Raw genomic sequence first — 26894 nt, forward strand, 5'->3', positions numbered from 1 at the left:
TATGTGTGTGTGTGTGTGTATGTGTTTTTTTCGTTTACAGTAGGCATCAAATAACTCCACAATAACTACATTTAAAACTGCATCGCAATAATGTACTGAGATGGATACGTAACGCAACATTGTAATGCTAGCATATGAACTTTGTCAAATATATATCCCGTATTTTCGTTTAGCTCTCATATATTGAGAAGTTACTGTGTTCATCAATACGTTCTCTCTGGGTTTAGAGAATTATCATGCAGAGAAAAACTTTATTTCCAGACAGAGCAGAAGTACACCAGCAAAATGTCCACACACGAGGATCATGAACATTCCCTGGAATTGAAAAGGGTTTGTTACGTTCGTTGCAAATATTATTAAGTATTGCATGATTGATATTGCATCTGTCTACTGGGTGTGCGTACACTTTCATAATAGCAATGGCTTAGGCATCAAGCTGCTTTTTTTACCCAAAGATTTGCTGCAGACAGGGAAGTCATGACAGTCATTTTCTTCGGTGGATGACGACAGTACGTTGAGTTTGGTATAACTCCCTGCAACCAATACCGGAGAAGCCCGGCCTCCACTACTGCCATGCTCCTGTGTAGGGATTCGCTAATCAGCTTTATCTTAGATTTTACTATATGATCCTATAGACCTATCACATATCATTAAATAAAAATGTTTAAGGTGAATCAAATCAAAATTCCAGAAAGTAGTTCTGTGTCTTTCCAATGCTAGATGTTCTTATTAAGCCTGGCTGCTTCCATATGGACCTTACAAAATGGTCATGTTTGATGGTGAAGCAATAAGTGTGATTTCCAAATTATGTCTAAATGATCAGGACAGTGACGTTTTAAATCTACCTATTCTTCAGAACATTCCAGATAGATTCAGTGCTGAGGAGCCGATGTAGAATTTCCTAGAAGTTTCCAGTGATATATATATATAGTAGTGCAAATCTAAGTGCTTTAAGCCGACTAGTTTAGTTTAGATCTAGCTGCCTAAGTGGATACATGTACATTTTTCTGAGATGGGATCTAGGGTCCAGCAGACTCATTTCGCTACGTCTGCGGCCAATCTATCAAAACATGAGCGAAAAAGTGCTCTGGCAGCATCAGATAAGATGTGCGATGCCTACAAGGAATATTTCCGCATGCCTAACGGGGATCAAAACAACTACTGGGCACCTCATCTCACCTGCGAGAACAAAAAAAAAAAAAAAAAAAAGTGTTGTTCGTTTGGATGATGGAATTTTATGTCAGAGCATTTTTTAGATTTTTAGAAATTAGAAATTTTCCATCTTTTTTATTTTCAATATAACTGAAAAGACTCATCATATATGAAAATGATGAGAGAATCTCTTACACATTAGTCATGGGTGAAACATATCTATAAACAAATATATAAAGATTTTTTTGATAGTTCCAATTTTATATTCTTTCTCTATAGGATGGTACAAAGAGGACATGAAAGTCACGAATCTCGTGCCACACAGCCCTGAGCTCCCCATACCCACTCCTCCGGGAAGAGAGCAGCAGTCACCAGGACAGACCAGCAAGTCAGAGGGTGAGGCAAAAGACCTTAACGTCTTAATCTGAGATCTTGGTCTCACAAAGTTCAATGCCGAGCTTTTGAAGTTTAGACTCAAGCAGTGGAACTTGTTGGATGAAAAATGTACAAAATACAGATCAGCGGAAGCTTCACCTAGGTTTTTCCATCTTCTTCACCCGTCAAGATGGGCTCTGCCTCTGCCACAATGTAACCAGTCTGTTCGAGGCAATCAGAATCGTCTGTAACTCGAACGAGTGGCACCTCTTTATGACAGCTCATCCAGGAGCCTCAAAGCCATGCTGCTCCATAACGGAAACAAGTACACGTCTCTTCCCCTGGCTCATTCGGTTCACCTCAGTGAAGAATACAACAGTGTCAAGCCCATGCCAGACGCCTTGAAGTACGATGAGTACAGCTGAGAAGTCATCGGAGACTTCAAAATGGTATCATTCCTGGTGGGTCTCCACGGCGGTTTTACCAAGTTTCCCTTCTAGCTTTGCCTTTCGGACAGCAGGGACACCGAGGCGCACTACCATAGACAGGACTGGCCACAGCGGACCGTATTCTCTGTGGGGAAGAACAACGTCAAGTGGAAGGTGTTGATGCCACCACTGCCAATAAAATCTGTCTGCAGTCTTTAAGTACCTTCAAGACTTCTTCCCTAAGCTGTCGTAGGCAAAGGTGAAAGCCGGTGTCTTCGTCGGACCACAGATAAAGAAAATCCTGAAATGCAAGACATTCCCTAAGAAGCTCACTAGGAAGGAGAAAGCAACTTGTCACAGCTTTGTCGCAGTGGTTCCGGGATTCTAGTGCAATCACAAGCCCGATAATTATGTGGAGCTGGTTGAGACTATGGTGAAGAACTACGGCAAAATGAGCTGCAGGATGTCCCTCCTTGATGCCTCGCCTTGATAAATTCAAAAACATGGAAGCGTATTCAGATGAGCATGGCGAACGCTTCCACCAGGATATACTGGAATTTGAGCGCCGCTACCAAGGAACATATAACGGGAACATGATGGGATTCAGAATCTGACTCGTGAAAGTGATTTATAGTACAATCGTAAATTTTGAAGAACTACTCTTTTCTAAATCTTTGGTAGTCATATATATATATATATATATATATATATATATATATATATATATATATATATATATATATATATATATATATATATATATATTCTTTCTTTTTTCTTTCGTACTATTCGCCATTTCCCGGATTAGCGAGGTAGCGTTAAGAACAGAGGACTGGGCCTTTGAGGAAATATGCTCACCTGGCCCCCTTCTCTGTTCCTTCTTTTGGAAAATTAAAAATGAAATGAGAGGGGAGGATTTCCAGTGCCCCGCTCCGTCCCCTTCTAGTCGCCTTCTACGACACGCAGGGAATACGTGGGAAGTATTCTTTCTCCCCTATCCCCAGGGATAATATATATTATTTATATTTATTCATTTTGCTTTGTCGCTGTCTCCCGCGTTTGCGAAGTAGCGCAAGGAAACAGACGAAAGAAATGGCCCAACCCACCCCCATACACAATGTATACACACACACACGTCCACACACGCAAATATACATACCTATACATCTCAATGTACACATATATATACTTACACAGACACATACATATATACCCATGCACACAATTCACACTGTCTGCCCCCATTCACTCCAATCGCCACCTCGCCACACATGGAATACCATCCCCCTCCCCCTCATGTGTGCGAGGTAGCACTAGGAAAAGACAACAAAGGCCCCATTCGTTCACACTCAGTCTCTAGCTGCCACGCAATAATGGCCGAAACCACAGCTCCCTTTCCACATCCAGGCCCCACACAACTTTCCATGGTTTACCCCAGACGCTTCACATGCCTTGATTCAATCCACTGACAGCACGTCAACCCCGGTATACCACATCGATCCACTTCACTCTATTCCTTGCCCTCCTTTCACCCTCTTGCATGTTCCGGCCCCGATCATACAATATCTTTTTCACTCCATCTTTCCACCTCCAATTTGGTCTCCCACTTCTCCTCGTTCCCTCCACCTCCGACACATATATCCTCTTGGTCAATCTTTCCTCACTCATTCTCTCATGTGCCCAAACCATTTCAAAACACCCTCTTCTGCTCTCTCAACCACGCTCTTTTTATTTCCACACATCTCTTTTACCCTTACATTACTTACTCGATCAAGCCACCTCACACCACACATTGTCCTCAAACATCTCATTTCCAACACATCCACCCTCCTGAGCACAACTCTATCCATAGCCCACGCCTCGCAAACATACAACATTGTTGGGACCACTATTCCTTCAAACATACCCATTTTTGCTTTCCGAGATAATGTTCTCGACTTCCACACATTCTTCAAGGCTCCCAGGATTTTAGCCCCCTCCCCCACCCTATAATCCACTTCCGCTTCCATGGTTCCATCCGCTGCCAGATCCACTCCCAGATATCTAAAACACTTTACTTCCTCCAGTTTTTCTCCATTCAAACTTACCTCCCAATTGACTTGACCCTCAACCCTACTGTACCTAATTACCTTGCTCTTATTCACATTTACTCTCAGCTTTCTTCTTTCACACACTTAACCAAACTCAGTCAGCAACTTCTGCAGTTTCTCACATGAATCAGCCACCAGCGCTGTATCATCAGCGAACAACAATTGACTCACTTCCCAAGCTCTCTCATCCCCAACAGACTTCATACTTGCCCCTCTTTCCAAAACTCTTGCATTCACCTCCCTAACAACCCCATCCATAAACAAATTAAACAACCATGGAGACATCACACACCCCTGCCGCAAACCTACATTCACTGAGAACCAATCACTTTCCTCTCTTCCTACACGTACACATGCCTTACATCCTCGATAAAAACTTTTCACTGCTTCTAACAACTTGCCTCCCACACCATATATTTTTAATACCTTCCACAGAGCATCTCTATCAACTCTGTCATATGCCTGCTCCAGATCCATAAATGCTACATACAAATCCATTTGCTTTTCTAAGAATTTCTCACATACATTCCTCAAAGCAAACACCTGATCCACACATCCTCTACCACTTCTGAAACCACACTGCTCTTCCCCAATCTGATGCTCTGTACATGCCTTCACCCTCTCAATCAATACCCTCCCATATAATTTACCAGGAATACTCAACATACTTATACCTCTGTAATTTGAGCACTCACTCTTATCCCCTTTGCCTTTGTACAATGGCACTATGCACGCATTCCGCCAATCCTCAGGCACCTCACCATGAGTCATACATACATTAAATAACCTTACCAACCAGTCAACAATACAGTCACCCCCTTTTTAAATAAATTCCACTGCAATACCATCCAAACCTGCTGCCTTGACGGCTTTCATCTTCCGCAAAGCTTTTACTACCTCTTCTCTGTTTACCAAATCATTTTCCCTAACCCTCTCACTTTGCACACCACCTCGACCAAAACACCCTATATCTGCCACTGTATCATCAAACACATTCAACAAACCTTCAAAATACTCACTCTATCTCCCTCTCACATCACCACTACTTGTTATCACCTCCCCATTAGCGCCCTTCACTGAAGTTCCCATTTGCTCCCTTGTCTTACGCACTTTATTTGCCTTCTTCCAGAACATCTTTTTATTCTCCCTAAAATTTAATGATACTCTCTCACCCCAACTCTCATTTGCCCTCTTTTTCACCTCTTGCACCTTTCTCTTGACCTCCTGTCTCTTTCTTTTATACATCTCCCATTCAATTGCATTTTTTCCCTGCAAAAATCGTCCAAATGCCTCTCTCTTCTCTTTCACTAATAATCTTACTTCTTCATCCCACCACTCACTACCCTTTCTAATCAACCCACCTCCCACGCTTCTCATGCCAAAAGCATCTTTTGCGCAAGCCATCACTGATTCCCTAAATACATCCCATTCCTCCCCCACTCCCCTTACTTCCATTGTTCTCACCTTTTTCCATTCTGTACTCAGTCTCTCCTGGTACTTCCTCACACAAGTCTCCTTCCCAAGCTCACTTACTCTCACCACCCTCTTCACCCCAACATTCTCTCTTCTTTTCTGAAAACCCATACCAATCTTCACCTTAGCCTCCACAAGATAATGATCAGACATCCCTCCAGTTGCACCTCTCAGCACATTAACATCCAAAAGTCTCTCTCGCGCGCCTGTCAATTAACACGTAATCCAATAACGCTCTCTGGCCATCTCTCCTACATACATACGTATACGTATGTATAGCTCGCTTTTTAAACTAGGTATTCCCAATCACCAGTCCTTTTTCAGCACATAAATCTACAAGCTCTTCACTATTTCCATTTACAACACTGAACACCCCATGTATACCAATTATTCCCTCAACTGCCACATTACTCACCTTTGCATTCAAATCACCCATCACTATAACCCGGTCTTGTGCATCAAAACCACTAACACACTCATTCAGCTGCTCCCAAAACACTTGCCTCTCATGATCTTTCTTCTCATGCCCAGGTGCATATGCACCAATAATCACACATCTCTCTCCATCAACTTTCAGTTTACCCATATTAATCGAGAATTCACTTTCTTACATTCTATCACATACTCCCACAACTCCTTCCCTTGCTCTTGTCCTCTCACTAACCCCTGACTTTACTCCCAAGACATTCCCAAACCACTCTTCCCCTTTACACTTGAGCTTCGTTTCACTCAGAGCCAAAACATCCAGGTTCCTTTCCTCAAGCATACTACCTATCTCTCCTTTTTTCACATCTTGGTTACATCCACACACATTTAGACACCCCAAATATATATATATATATATATATATATATATATATATATATATATATATATATATATATATATATATATATATATATATATATATATTTTTTTTTTTCATACTATTCGCCATTTCCCGCGTTAGCGAGGTAGCGTTAAGAACAGAGGACTGGGCCTTAGAGGGAATATCCTCACCTGGCCCCCTTCTCTGTTCCTTCTTTTTGGAAAAAAAAAAAAAAAAAAAACGAGAGGGGAGGATTTCCAGCCTACCGCTCCCTTCCCTTTTAGTCGCCTACTACGACACGCAGGGAATACGTGGGAAGTATTCTTTCTCCCCTATCCCCAGGGATAATATATATATTTTTTTTTTTTTTCACACTATTCGCCACCTCCCGCGACAGCGAGGCAGCGCCAAGAACATATATATATATATATATATATATATATATATATATATATATATATATATATATATATATATATATATATATATATATATATATATATATATATTTTTTTTTTTTTTCTTTTTTTTTTGCTTTGTCGCTGGGGAGGCGAAGGCAAAGATTTGTAGAGGTTTTCAGAAAAGACAGAGAATGTTAGGGTGAAGAGAGTGGTGAGAGTAAGTGAGCCTGGGAAGGAGACTTGTGTGAGGAAGTACCAGGAGAGACTGAGTACAGAATGGAAAAAAGGCGGGAACAAAGGACATAAGGGGAGTGGAGGAGGAATGGGATATATTTAGGGAAGCAGTGATGGCTTGCGCAAAAGATGCTTGTGGCATGAGAAGCGTGGGAGGTGGGCAGATTAGAAAGGGTAGTGAGTGGTGGGATGAATAAGTAAGATTATTAGTGAAAGAGAAGAGAGAGGCATTGGACAATTTTTTCAGGGAAATAATGCAAATGAGTGGGAGATGTATAAAAGAAAGAGGCAGGAGGTCAAGAAAAAGGTGCAAGAGGTGAAAAAGAGGGCAAATGAGAGTTGGGGTGAGAGAATATCATTAAATTTTAGGGAGAATAAAAAGATGTTCTGGTAGGAGGTAAATAACGTGTGTAAGACAAGGGAATAAATGGGAACTTCAGCGAAGGGGGCTAATGGGGAGGTGGTAACAGGTAGTGGTGATGTGAGAAGGAGATGGCGTGAATATTTTGAAGGGTTGTTGAATTTGTTTGATGATTGAGTGACAGATATAGTGTGTTTTGGTCGAGGTGGTGTGCAAAGTTAGAGGGTTAGGGAAAATGATTTGGTAAACAGAGAAGAGGTAGTAAAAGCTTTGCGGAAGATGAAAGCCGGCAAGGCAGCGGGTTCCTATGGTATTGCAGTGGAATTCATTAAAAAAGGGGATATCTGTATTGTTCACTAGTTGGTAAGGTTATTTAATGTATGCATGACTCATGGTGAGGCGCCTGAGGATTGTCGGAATGCTTGCATAGTGCCATTATACAAAGACAAAGGGGATACAAGTGTGTGCTCCGATTACAGAGGTATAAGTTTGTTGAGTATTCCTGGGAAATTGAATGGGAGGGTATTGATTGAGAGGGTGAAGGCATGTATAGAGCATCAGATTGGGGAAGAGCAGTGTGGTTTCAGAAGTGGTAGAGGATGTGTGGATCAGGTGTTTGCTTTGAAGAATGTATGTGAGAAATAATTAGAAAAAGCAAATGGATTTGTATGTAGAATTTATGGATCTGGAGAAGGCATATGATAGAGTTGATAGAGGTGCTCTGTGGAAGGTATTAAGAATATATGGTGTGGGAGGCAAGTTGTTAGAAGCAGTGAAAAGTTTTTATCGAGGATGTAAGACATGTTCACGTGTTGGAAGAGAGGAAAGTGATTGGTTCTCAGTGAATGTAGGTTTGCGGCAGGGGTGTGTGGTCTCCATGGTTGTTTATTTTGTTTATGGATGGGGTTGTTAGGGAGGTGAATGCAAGAGTTTTGGAAATAGGGGCAAGTATGCAGTCTGTTGTGGATGAGAGAGCTTGGGAAGTGAGTCAGTTGTTGTTCGTTGATAATACAACGCTGGTGGCTGATTTTTGTGAGAAACTGCACAAGCTGGTGATTGAGTTTGGTAAAGTGCGTGAAAGAAGAAAGCTGAGAGTAAATGTGAATAAGAGCAAGGTTATTAGGTACAGTAGGGTTGAGGGACAGGTCAATTGGGAGGTAAGTTTGAATGGAGAAAAACTGGAGGAAGTGAAGTGTTTTAGATATCTGGGAGTTGATTAGGCAGCGGATGGAACCATGGAAGCGGAAGTGAATCATATATATAACCGAATGTTATTCCAATTTCAGAGACGTCGGTAAACTCTGGGAACATACACATAATCGCCGAGTTAGCAGTACCCGGATACAAACTGTCTACAAAAGATCGCTTATACCGGGAAGGTGGTGGAGTCTTGATCTGCGTTGATTACAATTTAAGTGTCATTAAGATAAGCAATTAAGACTCTATATATTGACATGACCGACACGTTCCAAAGTAAACTACGTCTCAACGTTATTTACATACCTCTTAAGCCAAAAGAAGACGACGATAAGATGTTATATAATGAAATCAAAACTATAATAAACAGCGAAGAGGTTATAATAGGAGGAGACTTAACAGTCCAAATATAAACTGGAACGCTTTAACAGGTCACCGAGAGAGAACGGGATTAACAGAACTGACAAGACGCTTTTCTAGAGCAGATGATGAAATAAAAACTAGAGGTGAAAAGATTCTTGATATTGTCCTCACCAGTGACACAAACTTAATCAACTCTTGCGAAGGAGGCGAGAGTTTGTCAAACAGCGATCACAGTTTGATTAAACTAGAGATAAATTTAGGTTATGAAATAAATGATAAAAACTCTTGATCCCAGATTACAGGAGAACAAACTTTATAAACATCAAACAAGGAATTCGCAGTGCCAATAGAACAAACTTCTTGGCGTTTACACAGAATGTGGAATAATTCTAGAAACACACAACTCAAGATTGAAAATAAACATATTCCACAAATTATAAAGAGAAATTGCAATATTTCGAAACCATCATGGATGAATAGGAGAATAAGAAGACTAATTCGCCAAAAGAAGAAAACATGAAAAATTCAAATCAATGGGAACCGATGAAAATCGCCAGGAATTAATCAAAATCCAAAGAGAGTGTAAAATGGCCATGAGACAGAATAAACGCGACGAAGAAAAAAGAATCTCCTTGAAAGTTAAGAATGATCACAAGGAGTTCTTCAAATATATATGACAAAGGAAGAAGTAAATGAAGAAATTGGACCATTACGAAACGAATATGACACACTACGATGACACTAATATGACACTACTGACGACAAGGAAATGGCCAGCATACTAAAGAAGAAGCATCTCGAATACCGCAACCAACGAAAATGTTTCAAGGATCTGATGAAGATGAGTTGAAGGTTAGAGAAATAGAGAGCACTGAAGTACTCAAATGCTTGGACCAATTGAATTTTAATAATTCCAACGGGCCAGATAGCTCCAAGATTTTTTAAGTTCAGGAGAGAGCTGCTTTACCTCATAACAAAAATATTCAACAAATCTCTATCGGATAGTCATGTGTCCACTAAATGGAAACTGGCAAATGTTAATCCTATATATATAAAGTAAGGAGACAAAAAATGTGCCTTGAACTACCGCACAATTAGCCTTAAGTCAGTGTGAGGCAAAATGTTGGAAAAAATAATACGAGATAAAATTGTCACGTTTCTGAAACACAAAATTATATCGGACAACCAACACGGTTTCCGCTATAAAAAAGAAAATTTTGCCTGACATATTCCCTGGATTCTATATGTTATTCATAAGAATTGGGACGAAAAATTACCGTCTGATGTAGTATATTCAGATTTCCATAACGATTTCGATAAAGTACCTCACAAGAGACTTTCACATAAACTCAAAGCACACGGAATCTGTGAAGAGTTCTATGCATGGATCAGAGACTAGTTTGCCTGAAGAAAGCAGCACTTAGCATTAAACGGCGAAGCCTCAGACTGCTTAGACGTAACGAGTGGTGTGCCACAGGGGTCGATCCTAGGTCCAATTTTTTTATAATACAAATTAATGACCTATAACTCGGTCTCATATCTAAGATCTCCAAATTTGCTGACAATACTAAACTAGGAGGAATTGTAAACAGCCGGGACTGTGAAATGATTAAAAGAGTAGTAGCCAGACAGATGGCAAATGACGTATAATGAAGACGAGTGTAAAGTTATGCACTTTGGGGACAAGAATATACGTTATGACTACAAGCTATTCGTAAACTCTCTAACTAAAGTATATGAAGAAAATGACCTTGGAACTATCATTAGCAACAATTGGGAATACACTATCAGTGTCAAGCAGCAAGTAAAAAAGGTAACCAAATATCAGATTTCATACCCAGAAACATAGATTATAAGATCAGAAACAATTCTCACTTTATTATTCTCGAGTAAGACTACACCTTAAGTATGCAGTTCCGTTTTGGCCCGCAGACTATAAAAAATAAAAGACGAGGAAAAGTCATCGGAGACTTCAAAATGGTGCCATTCCTGATGGGTTTCTAAGGTTATTTTACCAATTTTCAGTCTTATCTTTGCCTATGGGACAGCAGAGACACCGCAGCTCACTAGCAAAGACGGGACTGGCCACAGCAGACCGATTTCTCTGTGGGGATGAACAACGTCAAGTGGGAGCTACTCCTAGACCCCCAGAAGGTTTTGGTGCCACCAATGCACGTAAGATTAAGCTTCATGAAGCTATTGTCACAATTACAGATAAGTACCTCAAGACTTCTTTCCTAAGCTGTCTGAGGCGAAGGTCAAAGCCTGTGTCTTCGTCGGACCACAGATAAAGAAGATCCTGGAGTGCAAGAAAGTAGCTTGGTACAGCTTTGTCGCAGTGGTTCGGGACTTCCTAGTAACCATAAAGCCGAAAACTATGCGGAGCTGATTGAGGCTATGGTGGAAAATTATTGAAAAATGGCATGCAGAATGTCCCTCAAAGTCCATATCCTTGACGCTCATCTTGATAAACTCAAGAACATTGGAACGTATTCGGAGGAACATGGGGAGCGTATCCACTGGACTTCAAACGTCGCTACTGAGAAACATAAAACGAGAACATGATGGGAGATTATATATGGGATCTGATTAACAGTACAATCGTAAATCTAGAAAAAGTGATACTCCCTTCTAAATCTTTTGTGATCACTTTTCTTTAACTTTAGTGTAAATACATGTTACTTTTGATTCATATGCAGTTGTTTTTCTGATTTTAAAAGAATAGAAATGTGCAAATCCACCTGTTATCCAACTGGATATAAGCAAATGTCAAAATATCACTCTCCTGGTCATGATAGCAAAGTTTGAAGGGAATAATGGCCGTTTTCTCTACTGTTTACGCCTTAACAATTAGGAAATAAACACTTGCTACTCAGGAACAAAAACTATGTTCCATAGCAGTATCATTAGTAATAGCAGTAGTAGTATTTATCATTCCTTTCAGAATTGTACCATATAATATCAATCATGAGCAAATGTTAATGAAAGCATAACTGAGTAATCTATAGATACCTTTTGTTTAGAGTATGTAGAAGTGGACTATTCTTTTGGACGATCAAGGTGAACTGGTAGGGTAGGAATGCATCTATGGACATGTAGAAATCACAGCGACCTATGATTGGAAAATTCTTTGACACTTGATAAGCTAACACAATGGTACATTTAGTTTTTCAGTCCTGATGCCTTTTTTCATCAGCATATTATGTATATATAAAGAAGAAAGCTGAGAGTAAGTGTGAAAGAGAGCAATGTTATTAGGTTCAGTAGGGTTGAGGGACAAGTCAATTGGGAGGCAGGTTAAAATGGAGAACTGGAGAATTAATTGCCTTAGATCTCTGTCGGTGGATTTAGCAGCGGATGGAACCATGAGAGTGGAAGTGCGTCACAGGGTGGGAAGGGTGCGAAAGTTCTGGGAGCGTTGAAGAATGTGTGGAAGGCGAGAACAATATCTCGGAGAGCAAAAATGGGTACGTTTGAAGGAATAGCGGTTGTGACAATGTTATATGGTTCCAAGGCTAGGGCTATAGATAGGGTTATGCGGAGGAAGGTGGATATGTTGGAAAAGAAATTTTTGAGAAAAATATGTGGTATGAGGTGGTTTGATCTAGTAGGTTATGAAAGGGTAGAGAATCGCAGAGTAAAAAAAAAAAAAGGGTGGTTGAGAGGGCAGAAGAGGGTGTATTCAAATGGTTTGGTCACATGGAGAGAATGGGTGAGGAAAGATTTACGCAGAGGATATATGTGTCAGAGGTGAAGGGAACGAGAAGTGGGAGAGCAAATTGGAGGTGGAAGGATATAGTGAAAAAGATTTTGAACAAACGGGCTTGAACATAGAGGAGAGTGAAAGGCTTGCAAGGAATAGAATGAATTGGAACAATGTGGTATACCAAGGTCGACGTGCTGCCAATGGATTGAACCAAGGCATGTGAAGCGTCTGGGGTAAACCATGGAAAGTTCTGTGGGGCCTGGATGTGGAAAGGGAGCTGCGGTTTCGGTGCATTCCACATTACAGCTAGAGAGTGTGTGAACAAATGTGGCATTTGTTATCTTTCCTAGTGCTACCTCGCACGCGCGCAGGGGGGAGGGGGGTGCTATTTCATGTGTCGCGGGATGTCGACGGAAATGGATGAAGGCAGCAAGTATGAATATGTGCATGTGCATAAATGTATATGTCTGTGTATGTAAATGTATGTATACGTTGAAATGTATAAGTATGTATGTGTGCGTATGTGGACGTGTTCTATATACATGTGTATGTGGGTGGATTGGGCCATTCGATCGTCTGTTCCCTTGCGCTACCTAGGTAACACGGGAGACAGCTGCAAAGCATAATAGATAAATAAATAAACAAATAAATAATATATATATATATATATATATATATATATATATATATATATATATATATATATATATATATATTGCTTTGTCGCTGTCTCCCGCGTTTGCGAGGTAGCGCAAGGAAACAGACGAAAAAAATGGCCCAACCCACCCCCATACACATGTATATACATACGTCCACACACGCAAATATACATACCTACACAGCTTTCCATGGCTTACCCCAGACGCTTCACATGTCCTGATTCAATCCACTGACAGCACGTCAACCCCGGTATACCACATCGATCCAATCACTCTATTCCTTGCCCTCCTTTCACCCTCCTGCATGTTCAGGCCCCGATCACACAAAATCTTTTTCACTCCATCTTTCCACCTCCAATTTGGTCTCCCACTTCTCCTCGTTCCCTCCACCTCTGACACATATATCCTCTTGGTCAATCTTTCCTCACTCATTCTCTCCATGTGCCCAAACCATTTCAAAACACCCTCTTCTGCTCTCTCAACCAAGCTCTTTTTATTTCCACACATCTCTCTTACCCTTACGTTACTTACTCGATCAAACCACCTCACACCACACATTGTCCTCAAACATCTCATTTCCAGCACATCCATCCTCCTGCGCACAACTCTATCCATAGCCTACGCCTCGGAACCATACAACATTGTTGGAACCACTATTCCTTCAAACATACCCATTTTTGCTTTCCGAGATAATGTTCTCGACTTCCACACATTCTTCAAGGCTCCCAGAATTTTCGCCCCCTCCCCCACCCTATGATCCACTTCCGCTTCCATGGTTCCATCCGCTGCCAGATCCACTCCCAGATATCTAAAACACTTTACTTCCTCCAGTTTTTCTCCATTCAAACTTACCTCCCAATTGACTTGACCCTCAACCCTACTGTACCTAATAACCTTGCTCTTATTCACATTTACTCTTAACTTTCTTCTTTCACACACTTTACCAAACTCAGTCACCAGCTTCTGCAGTTTCTCACATGAATCAGCCACCAGCGCTGTATCATCAGCGAACAACAACTGACTCACTTCCCAAGCTCTCTCATCCACAACAGACTCCATACTTGCCCCTCTTTCCAAAACTCTTGCATTCACCTCCCTAACAACCCCATCCATAAACAAATTAAACAACCATGGAGACATAACACACCCCTGCCGCAAACCTACATTCACTGAGAACCAATCACTTTCCTCTCTTCCTACACGTACACATGCCTTACATCCTCGATAAAAACTTTTCACTGCTTCTAACAACTTGCCTCCCACACCATAAATTCTTAATACTTTCCACAGAGCATCTCTATCAACTCTATCATATGCCTTCTCTAGATCCATATGTGCTACATACAAATCCATTTGCTTTTCTAAGTATTTCTCACATACATTCTTCAAAGCAAACACCTGATCCACACATCCTCTACCACTTCTGAAACCACACTGCTCTTCCCCAATCTGATGCTCTGTACATGCCTTCACCCTCTCAATCAATACCCTTCTATATAATTTACCAGGAATACTCAACAGACTTATACCTCTGTACTTTGAGCACTCACTCTTATCCCCTTTGCCTTTGTACAATGGCACTATGCACGCATTCCGCCAATCCTCAGGCACCTCACCATGAGTCATACATACATTAAATAACCTTACCAACCAGTCAATAATACAGTCACCCCCTTTTTTAATAAATTCCACTGCAATACCATCCAAACCTGCTGCCTTGCCGGCTTTCATCTTCCGCAAAGCTTTTACTACCTCTTCTCTGTTTACCAAATCATTTTCCCTAACCCTCTCACTTTGCACACCACCTCGACCAAAACACCCTATATCTGCCACTCTATCATCAAACACATTCAACAAACCTTCAAAATACTCACTCCATCTCCTTCTCACATCACCACTACTTGTTATCACCTCCCCATTTGCGCCCTTCACTGAAGTTCCCATTTGCTCCCTTGTCTTACGCACTCTATTTACCTCCTTCCAGAACATCTTTTCATTCTCCCTAAAATTTAATGATATATATATATATATATATATATATATATATATATATATATATATATATATATATATATATATATATATATATATATCAATGCAATATCAAAATCTTATTCTTACATTCTTCTTTTGCCATGAATGCTTTCGCCTTTGGTCGTCTCAGGGGATCTCATGATAGTAGTCATGTATATATATATATATATATATATATATATATATATATATATATATATATATATATATATATATATATATATATATATATATATATATATATATATGTGGAGGCACTTGACATGGGAGACGTGAATGGAAACTCTACTAAAGGACGTGGACGAGGTGCTGGGTGGAGAGCGCGCTGGAGGACGGGTTCGGCAAATGAGGAAGAAGACCGATTTCGACGATGAAGGCCTGCACTGTGGCTGAGAGATTGACTTGAGGAGGCAGAAGTGATATTGTGACAGTGATTGTGTCAGCGTCGCGTCGCCTCGCCGCAGTGTATCGAGACAGACTTCCCCAGAACTTTTAAAGGGGAAGTTAATGTTTATAGTTGTGTTAATGGAGTGATAGTTTTCATGCATGGTGTTTTTGACAAGAAAATAGTGAAGTTGGAGAAAAATGTAGCTTAGACATTGAAGCTTACTGACACAGTGGTGAAATTGATGAGAACTGCTATTGACGTTTGTGTGAATAAATTGTACATTTCCTTTTCCATAGCCAGAGGTTGAACCATTATGTGACATTCATTCATTTTTTTTTTCATTCATTTCAAGCTAAAAGTTTGTTTCTAAATTGTTCTTACATTTTTCATATGTATATATATGTATGTGTGTGTGTGTGTGTGTATGTGCATATGTGTGTGTGTGTGTGTGTGTGTGTATATGTATATATATATGTATATTATCCCTGGGGATAGGGGTGAAAGAATACTTCCCACGTATTCCTCGCGTGTCGTAGAAAGCGACTAGAGGGGACGGGAGCGGGGGGCCGGAAATCCTCCCCTCCTTGTATTAACTTTCTAAAATGGGAAACAGAAGAAGGAGTCACGCGGGGAGTGATCATCCTCCTCGAAGGCTCAGAGTGGGGTGCCTAAATGTGTGTGGATGTAACCAAGATGTGAAAAAAGGAGAGATAGGTAGTATGTTTGAGGAAAGGAACCTGGATGTTTTGGCTCTGAGTGAAACGAAGCTCAAGGGTAAAGGGGAAGAGTGGTTTGGAAATGTCTGGGGAGTGAAGTCAGGGGTTAGTGAGAGGACAAGAGCAAGGGAAGGAGTAGCAATACTCCTGAAACAGGAGTTGTGGGAGTATGTGATAGAATGTAAGAAAGTAAATTCTCGATTAATATGGGTAAAATTGAAAGTTGATGGAGAGAGGTGGGTGATTATTGGTGCATATGCACCTGGGCATGAGAAGAAAGATCATGAGAGGCAAGTGTTTTGGGAGCAGCTAAATGAGTGTGTTAGCGGTTTTGATGCACGAGACCGGGTTATAGTGATGGGTGATTTGAATGCAAAGGTGAGTAATGTGGCAGTTGAGGGAATAATTGGTATGCATGGGGTGTTCAGTGTTGTAAATGGAAATGGTGAAGAGCTTGTAGATTTATGTGCTGAAAAAGGACTGATGATTGGGAATACCTGGTTTAAAAAGCGAGATATACATAAGTATACTTATGTAAGTAGGAGAGATGGCCAGAGAGCGTTATTGGATTACGTGTTAATTGACAGGCGTGCGAAAGAGAGACTTTTGGATGTTAATGTGCTGAGAGGTGCAACTGGAGGGATGTCTGATCATTATCTTGTGGAGGCTAAGGTGAAGATTAGTATGGGTTTTCAGAAAAGAGGAGTGAATGTTGGGGTGAAGAAGGTGGTGAGAGTAAGTGAGCTTGGGAAGGAGACCTGTGTGGGGAAGTACCAGGAGAGACTGTGTACAGAATGGAAAAAGGTGAGAACAATGGAAGTAAGGGGAGTCGGGGAGGAATGGGATGTATTTAGGGAATCAGTGATGGATTGCGCAAAAGATGCTTGTGGCATGAGAAGAGTGGGAGGTGGGCTGTTTAGAAAGGGTAGTGTGTGGTGGGATGAAGAAGTAAGAGTATTAGTGAAAGAGAAGAGAGAGGCATTTGGACGATTTTTGCAGGGAAAAAATGCAATTGAGTGGGAGAAGTATAAAAGAAAGAGACAGGAGGTCAAGAGAAAGGTGCAAGAGGTGAAAAAAAGGGCAAATGAGAGTTGGGGTGAGAGACTATCAGTAAATTTTAGGGAGAATAAAAAGATGTTCTGGAAGGAGGTAAATAGGGTGCGTAAGACAAGGGAGCAAATGGGAACTTCAGTGAAGGGCGTAAATGGGGAGGTGATAACAAGTAGCGGTGATGTGAGAAGGAGATGGAATGAGTATTTTGAAGGTTTGTTGAATGTGTCTGATGACAGAGTGGCAGATATAGGGTGTTTTGGTCGAGGTGGTGTGCAAAGTGAGAGGGTTAGGGAAAATGATTTGGTAAACAGAGAAGAGGTAGTAAAAGCTTTGCGGAAGATGAAAGCCGGCAAGGCAGCAGGTTTGGATGGTATTGCAGTGGAATTTATTAAGAAAGGGGGTGACTGTATTGTTGACTGGTTGGTAAGGTTATTTAATGTATGTATGACTCATGGTGAGGTGCCTGAGGATTGGCGGAATGCGTGCATAGTGCCATTGTACAAAGGCAAAGGGGATAAGAGTGAGTGCTCAAATTACAGAGGTATAAGTTTGTTGAGTATTCCTGGTAAATTATATGGGAGGGTATTGATTGAGAGGGTGAAGGCATGTACAGAGCATCAGATTGGGGAAGAGCAGTGCGGTTTCAGAAGTGGTAGAGGATGTGTGGATCAGGTGTTTGCTTTGAAGAATGTATGTGAGAAATACTTAGAAAAGCAAAGGGATTTGTATGTAGCATTTATGGATCTGGAGAAGGCATATGATAGAGTTGATAGAGATGCTCTGTGGAAGGTATTAAGAATATATGGTGTGGGAGACAAGTTGTTAGAAGCAGTGAAAAGTTTTTATCGAGGATGTAAGGCATGTGTACGTGTAGGAAGAGAGGAAAGTGATTGGTTCTCAGTGAATGTAGGTTTGCGGCAGGGGTGTGTGATGTCTCCATGGTTGTTTAATTTGTTTATGGATGGGGTTGTAAAGGAGGTAAATGCAAGAGTCCTGGAAAGAGGGGCAAGTATGAAGTCTGTTGGGGATGAGAGAGCTTGGGAAGTGAGTCAATTGTTGTTCGCTGATGATACAGCGCTGGTGGCTGATTCATGTGAGAAACTGCAGAAGCTGGTGACTGAGTTTGGTAAAGTGTGTGGAAGAAGAAAGTTGAGAGTAAATGTGAATAAGAGCAAGGTTATTAGGTACAGTAGGGGTGAGGGTCAAGTCAATTGGGAGGTGAGTTTGAATGGAGAAAAACTGGAGGAAGTGAAGTGTTTTAGATATCTGGGAGTGGATCTGTCAGCGGATGGAACCATGGAAGCGGAAGTGGATCATAGGGTGGGGGAGGGGGCGAAAATTTTGGGAGCCTTGAAAAATGTGTGGAAGTCGAGAACATTATCTCGGAAAGCAAAAATGGGTATGTTTGAGGGAATAGTGGTACCAACAATGCTGTATGGTTGCGAGGCGTGGGCTATGGATAGAGATGTGCGCAGGAGGATGGATGTGCTGGAAATGAGATGTTTGAGGACAATGTGTGGTGTGAGGTGGTTTGAGCGAGTAAGTAACGTAAGGGTAAGAGAGATGTGTGGAAATAAAAAGAGCGTGGTTGAGAGAGCAGAAGAGGGTGTTTTGAAATGGTTTGGGCACATGGAGAGAATGAGTGAGGAGAGATTGACCAAGAGGATATATGTGTCGGAGGTGGAGGGAACGAGGAGAAGAGGGAGACCAAATTGGAGGTGGAAAGATGGAGTGAAAAAGATTTTGTGTGATCGGGGCCTGAACATGCAGGAGGGTGAAAGGAGGGCAAGAAATAGAGTGAATTGGAGTCATGTGGTATACAGGGGTTGACGTGCTGTCAGTGGATTGAAGCAAGGCATGTGAAGCGTCTGGGGTAAACCATGGAAAGCTGTGTAGGTATGTATATTTGCGTGTGTGGACGTGTGTATGTACATGTGTATGGGGGGGGGGGCCATTTCTTTCGTCTGTTTCCTTGCGCTACCTCGCAAACGCGGGAGACAGCGACAAAGTATAAAAAAAAAAAAAAAAAAAAATATATATATATATATATATATATTACGTACATGTTATTAGTTCCACTAGAAATTATGATTCATATTTAGGGCAATGCGCAACTAAAAGTATTTGTGGAGTCAACGGCAACGGTGTGGGGAGTGGGTTCACTATAAGACCGAAGCCGGAACCCTTGAAGACGGACGGAGCTTCATCGAGGACACTCATTATTTGTTACTTCAATCAACTGGTAAAAAATATCACTGATGTTACTAAACTGATATTTGCTCTATCCATGATAAAAACAGATTGTGGCCCTGATACTCAAAATATTCCTTTTAGGCTCTCTATCCTCTCGCCCTATAACCTCTTCAACGAGCTAGCCTCAGACCAGCACTCACCTCACAGTTAGGTAGCCTCACACGAGCACTCACCTCACAGTTAGCCTCACACGAGCATTCACCTCCCAGATTGTCTTCCCTAATCGCCCCCACCCTTCTGTATTAACCATATTGAGGATACCTCAATCACAAAAGTGGCGCGTTCAAGTAACGTGTTGAAAATGCCGTGTTTGATAAAGCGGCGATCTGTCGCCCCATAGTTGAAATCAATGATAATATAATCACCCTTTCTGGAGGTGAGGGCATTTTCAAGGTAGTGTAAATGACGGCACTCATAGGTTAAGAGTTGCTTGATCCTTCCTCCAAAGAGCTGATGGACACGTTATTCTTTTATACTGGATGATTTTGATACATTTACATGGTCACGATTTACACTTTCGCTGCGTGGGGTTTCCCTTACGTCGAGTATGATCGTGTAGTAACAGAGTAGAATAGTCTGGTGTTAGCTAGCATAAAATAATAAAGTTACGCGCAGTGCCGCTCTTTCTTGCTACATCCTTTCTAACTTTAAAAGCCAGGTCTATAAACACTTCAGGAAAACTAATCAACTTTCCCTTTTCCCTCTATTTTCGCCGTTTTGTCCTGAATTTACTTTCTTTTTTCCTCACATCTGGGCAGGATTGTTCGTGCTGTGTCAAAAAGTGATGTATGCTCGGTAAAGTTACTGAGATGTCAATCATTGCATTTTGCACACAAAGTGTCCTTTTCAGCAAAAAGTGAATTCCTTAAGCATTAGGCTGCTAAAAGTGCCACACACGGTTTATAGTATGCTCTGCCTCACCTGTATCACCAATTTCACTCGTATGAAACACCATAGAAATATTTACAATCGTAGCTCCAACTGGATAGGGTATTCTTAGGGTTTTGATGAAAACGGCAAACCGTTTAATATATTGATATGCTTAACGGCAGACAATTTTACTGATAACCAAGAATAATCCGTCTACAATAAGGAGTATCCATGGAAAAAGGATATGAGGTTATCAGCAGAGGAGAATATTCAATTATATAATGCTTTGAGTGACGACTTCTTCTCTATCCAGCCTATTTCTCGTAAATCTTATGTTTTTCATCCAGAGTTAGGCTCTAAGTAGTAATCAACACTCGCGTTTCTTCATGAATGGAGGGGGAGCCTTTGTGTCATAGTGTACAAGTGCTCGATGTATCGCAGTCCAGGTCACTCCCATATATTCATATACTGGGGAGGGTTCTGTGTATGGATACTCTATGTAATGGATGTGAAGTATATATATATATATATATATATATATATATATATATATATATATATATATATATATATATATATATATATATATATATATATTTTTTTTTTTTTTTTCATACTATTCGCCATTTCCCGCATTAGCGAGGTAGCGCTAAGAACAGAGGACTGGGCCTATGAGGGAATATCCTCACCTGGCCCCCTTCTCTGTTCCTTCTTTTGGAAAAAAAAAAAAAAAAAAAAAAAAAAAAACGAGAGGGGAGGATTTCCAGCCCCCCGCTCCCTTCCCTTTTAGTCGCCTTCTACGACACGCAGGGAATACGTGGGAAGTATTCTTTCTCCCCTATCCCCATATATATATTGCTTTGTCGCTGTCTCCCGCGTTAGCGAGGTAGCGCAAGGAAACAGACAAAAGAATGGCCCAGCCCACCCACATACACATGTATGTACATACACGTCCATACACGCACGTATACATGCCTATACATTTCAATGAATACATATATATAAAAACACAGACGTATACATGTATAAACATGTACATGATTCACACTTGCTGCCTTCATTCATTCCCGTCGCCACCCCGCCACTCATGAAATGACAACGGCCTCCCTCCGCACGCGCGCGAGGTAGTGCTAGGAAAAGACAATAAAGGCCACATTCGTTCACACTCAGTCTCTACCTGTCATGTATAATGCACAGAAACCACAGCCCCCTTTCTATGTTCAAGCCCCCAAAACGTTTTCATGGTTTACCCCAGACGATTCACATGCCCTGGATCAATCCATTGACAGCACGTCGACCCTGATTTACCACATCGTTCCAATTCTTTCTATTCCTTGCACGCCTTGCACCCTCCTGCATATTCAGGCCCCGATTGCTAAAAATATTTTTCGCTCCATCCTTCCACCTCCAATTTAGTCTCCCACTTCTCCTCGTTCCCTCCACCTCTGACACATATATCCTCTTTGTCAACCTTTCCTCACTCATTCTCTCCATGTGACCAAACCATTTCATGCACCCTCTTCTGGTCTCTCAACTACACTCTTTTTATTAGCACACAGCTTTCTTCTTTCACACACTTTACCAAACTCAGCCACCAGCTTCTGCAGTTTCTCACCCGAATCAGCCACCAGCGCTGTATCATCAGCGAGCAAAAACTGATTCACTTACCAGCCCTCTCATCCACAACTGCATACTTGCCCCGCTCTCCAAAATTCTTGCATTAACCTCCCTAACAACCCCATCCATAAACAAGTTAAACAACCATGCACACAAACCGACACTTACTAGGAACCAATCACTTTCATCTCTTCCTATTCGAACACATGCCTTACATCCTCGATAAAAACTTTTCACTGCTTATAGCTACTTGCCTCCCACACCATATACTCTTAATACCCTCCACAGAGCATCGTTATCAACTTTATCATATGCCTTCTCCAGATCCATAAGTGCTACGTACAAATCCACTTGTTTTTCAGCGTATTTCTCACAAGCATTCTTTAAATCGAACATCTGATCTACACACGCTCTACCACTTCTGAAACCACACTACTCTTCCCCAATCTGATGCTCTGTCCATGCATTCACTCTCTCAATCAATATCCTCCCATATAATTTCCTAGGAATACTCAAAAACCTTATACCTCTATAATTTGAACACTCACCCTTATCCCTTTGCCTCTGTACAATGGCACTATGCATGCATTCCGCCAATCCTCAGGCACTTCACCAGGAGCCATATTTATATTGAATATCCTCACCAACCAGTCAACAACACAGTCGCCAAATTTTGATAAATTCCACTGCAATACCATCGAAACCCACCGCCTTGCCGGCTTTCATCTTCCACAAAGCTTTCACTACCTCTTCTCTGTTTACCAAATCATTCTCCCTGACAATCTCACTTCGCACACCACATCCACCAAAACCTCCTATGTCTGCCACTCTATCATATAACACATTCAACAAACCATCAAAATACACACTACATCTCCTTTTCACAACCACCAGTACTTCTTATTACCTCCCCATTATCCCCCTTCACCGATGTTCCCATTTGTTCTCTTGTCTTACGCACTTTATCTACTCTCTTCCAAAAATATTTTTATTCTCCCTAAAATTTGATGACACTCTCTCAACCCAACTCTCATTTGCCCTCTTTTTCACCTCTTGCTCCTTTCTCTTGACCTCCTACCTCTTTCCTTTGTACATCTTCGATCATTTGCACTATTTCCCTGCAAAAATCGGCCAAATGACTCTCTCTTCTCTTTCACTAATAATCTTACCTCTTCATCCTACCACTCACTACTCTCTCTAATCTGCCCACCTCCCACGCTTCTCATGCCACAAGCATCTTTTGTGCAAACCATCACTGCTTCCCTAAATACATCTCATTTTTCTCTCACTCCCCTTACGTCCTTTGCTCTTACCTTTTTCCATTCTGCACTTAGTCTCTCCTGGTACTTCCTCACACAAGTCTCCTTCCAAAGCTCACTTACTCTCACCACTCTCTTCATACCAACATTTTCTCTTCTTTTATGAGAACCTCTACAAATCTTCACCTTCGCCTCCACAAAACAATATCAGACATCCCTTCCAGTTGCACCTCTCAGCACATTATGATCGCCCCTAATAGGGAAATGACTATCCGAAAACTATGTACTCAAACACACTTCGTCTCACGTTGGTAAACAACAGGATCTACATCGGTCATTTCCCATCGGGCTCACACAGCCAGCAGATATCATTTTACCAAACCTAACTGTGCAACGCAGATGTATATGAATATGCACTTTGTTCGTTGTTCGGCTAGTGTTAGACAAAAAAAGCCAGAATCGATTACTCTCAGTCTCTAGCTGTCATGTGTAATGCGCCGAAACCACTGCTCCCTTCTCCATATCCAGGGCCCACAAACCTTTCCATGGTCTACCCCAGACGCTTCAATTCATTCACATCTCTCTTAACCTTTCATTACTTACTCCATCAAACCACCTCACACAACATATTGTCCTCAAACATTTCATTTCCAACAAATCTAACCTCCTCCGGACAATCATATCTGTAGTTCATGCCTCGCAAACATATAACATTGTTGGAACTACTATTCCTTCAGACATACCTATTTTTCCTCTCCAAGATAAGGTTGTCACCTTCCATACATTCATGTGTATGGGGGTGGGTTGGGCCATTTCTTTCGTCTGTTTCCTTGCGCTACCTCGCAAACGCTTGAGACAGCGACAAAGCAAAACAAATGAATAAAAAAAAAAAAAAAAAAAAAAAATATATATATATATATATATATATATATATATATATATATATATATATATATATACATACTATTATACTTTGTCGCAAGAAAATAGACGAAAGAATGGCCCAACCCACCTACATACACATGTATATACATACACATCCACACACGCATATATACTTACCGATACATCTCAACGTATACATATGTATACACACACAGACATATACATATATACACACGTACATAATTCATACTTCCTGTCTTTATTCATTCCCATCGCCACTCCACCACATATGAAATGAAACCCCCTTCCCTCGCATGTGCGCGAGGTAGCGCTAGGAAAAGACAACAATGGCCACATTCGTTCACACTCAGTCTCCCACTGTCACGTATAATGCACCAAAACCACAGCTCCCTTTCCACATCTAGGTCCCACAAAATTTCCATGGATTACCCCAGACGCTTCTCATACCCTGGTTCAATCCATTGACAGCATTTTGACCCCGATATACCACATCGTTCCAATTCACTCTATTCCTTGCACGCCTTTCACCCTCCTGCATGATCAGGCCCCGATCACTCAAAATATTTTTCACTCCATCTTTCCACCTCAAATCTTATCTCCCACTTCTCTTCGTCCCCTCCACCTCTGACACATATATCCTCTTTGTCAATCTTTCCGCACTCATTCTCTCCATGTGACTAAACCATTTGAAAACACACTCTTCTGCTCTCTTAACCATACTCTCTTTATTACCGCACATCTCTCTTACCATTACTTACTTTCATTACTTACTCGATCAAACCACCTCACATCAGATATTGTCCTCAAACATCTCATATCCAGCACATCCACCCTCCTCCGCACAACTCTATCTATAGCCCATGCCTTGCATCCATACAACATTGATGAAACCACTATTCCTTTAAACATACCCATTTTTGCTTTCCAAGATAACGCTCTCGACTTCCACACATTTTTCAACGCTCCCAGAACTTTCGCCCCCTCCCACACCCTATGATTCATTCCCGCTTCCATGGCTCCATCCGCTGCCAAATCCACTCCCAGATATCTAGAATACTTCACTTCCTCCAGTTTTTCTCAATTCAAACTTACCTCCCAATTGTCTTGTCCCTCAACCCTACTGTACCTAATAACCTTGCTCTTATTCACATTTACTCTCAGCTTTCTTCTTTCTCACACTTTACCAAAATCAATCACCAGCTTCTGCAGTTTCTTGCCCAAATCAGCCATCAGCGCTGTATCATCAGCGGGGAACATCTGACTCACTTCCCAAGCTCTCTCATCCACAACAGACTGCATACTCTTTTCAAAACTCTTGCATTCACCTCCCTAACAACCCCATCCATAAAAAAATCAAACAACCATGGAGACATCACGCACCCATGCCGCAAACCAACATTCACTGAGAACCAATCACTTTCCTCTCTTCCTACACGTACACATGCTTTACATCCTCGATAAAAACTTTTCACTGCTTCTAACAACTTACCTCCCGCACCATATATTCTTAATACCTCCACAGAGCATCTCTATCAACTCTATCATACGCCTTCTCCAGATCTATAAATGCTACATACAAATCCATTTGCTTTTCTAAGTATTTCTCACACATTCTTCAAAGCAAACACCTGATCCACACATCCTCTACCACTTCTGAAACCACACTGCCCTGCCCCAATCTGATGCTCGGTACATACCTTCACCCTCTCAATCAATACCCTCCTATATGATTTCCCAGTGATACTCAACAGACCTATACCTCTGTAATTTGAGCACTCACTCTTATCCCCTTCGCCTTTGTACAATGGCACTATGCAAGCATTCCGTCAGTCCTCATTCACCTCCCCATGAGTCATACATACATTAGATAACCTTGCCAACCAGTCAACAATACGGTCACCCCCTTTTTTAATAAGTTCCACTGCAATACCATCCATACCCGCAGTGCCGGCTTGTGCAAAAGATGCTTGTGGCATGAGAAGCATGGGAGGTGGGCAGATTAGAAAGGGTAGTGAGTGGTGGGATGAAGAAGTAAGATTATTAGTGAAAGAGAAAGAGAGGGCATCTGGACGATCTTTGCAGGGAAATAATGCAAATGACTGAGAGATGTATAAAAGAAAGAGGCAGTAGGTCAAAAAAAAGGTGTAAGAGGCGAAAAACAGAGTGAATGAGAGTTGTGGTGAGAGAGTATCATTAAATTTTAGGGAAAATAAAAAGATGCTTTGGAAGGAGGTAAGTAAAGTGCCTAAGACAAGGAAACAAATGGGAGCATCAGTGAAGGGGGCTAATGGGGAGGTGATAACAAGTAGTGGTGATGTGAGAAGGAGATGGAGTGAGTATTTTGATGGTTCGTTGAATGTGTTTGATGATAGAGTGGCAGGCATAGGGTGTTTTGGTCGATGTAGTGTGCAAAGTGAGAGGGTTAGGGAGAATGATTTGGTAAACAAATAAGAGGTAGTAAAAGCTTTGCGGAAGATGAAATTCCACCGGGAAAATGAAACAGGTGCACTTTCGTGTGATAGTCACATCCTCAGGGGAGAAACATGAAAGA

General features: G+C 41.3%; 1 protein-coding gene across 1 annotated transcript in view; it reads right to left on the bottom strand.

Annotated features, from left to right (window-relative positions):
• Positions 1–234: 234 nt before the first annotated feature.
• The window catches only part of LOC139758281 (uncharacterized), a 54874-nt gene continuing 28214 nt past the window's right edge, over positions 235–26894 (bottom strand). Inside the window, 3 exon segments of the mRNA XM_071679491.1 lie at positions 235–315; positions 450–579; positions 11895–11994. Coding sequence (XP_071535592.1) covers positions 235–315; positions 450–579; positions 11895–11994 — 311 coding nt within the window.

This window comes from Panulirus ornatus, chromosome 30, assembly GCF_036320965.1.
Source record: "Panulirus ornatus isolate Po-2019 chromosome 30, ASM3632096v1, whole genome shotgun sequence".
Lineage (NCBI taxonomy): Eukaryota > Metazoa > Arthropoda > Malacostraca > Decapoda > Palinuridae > Panulirus > Panulirus ornatus.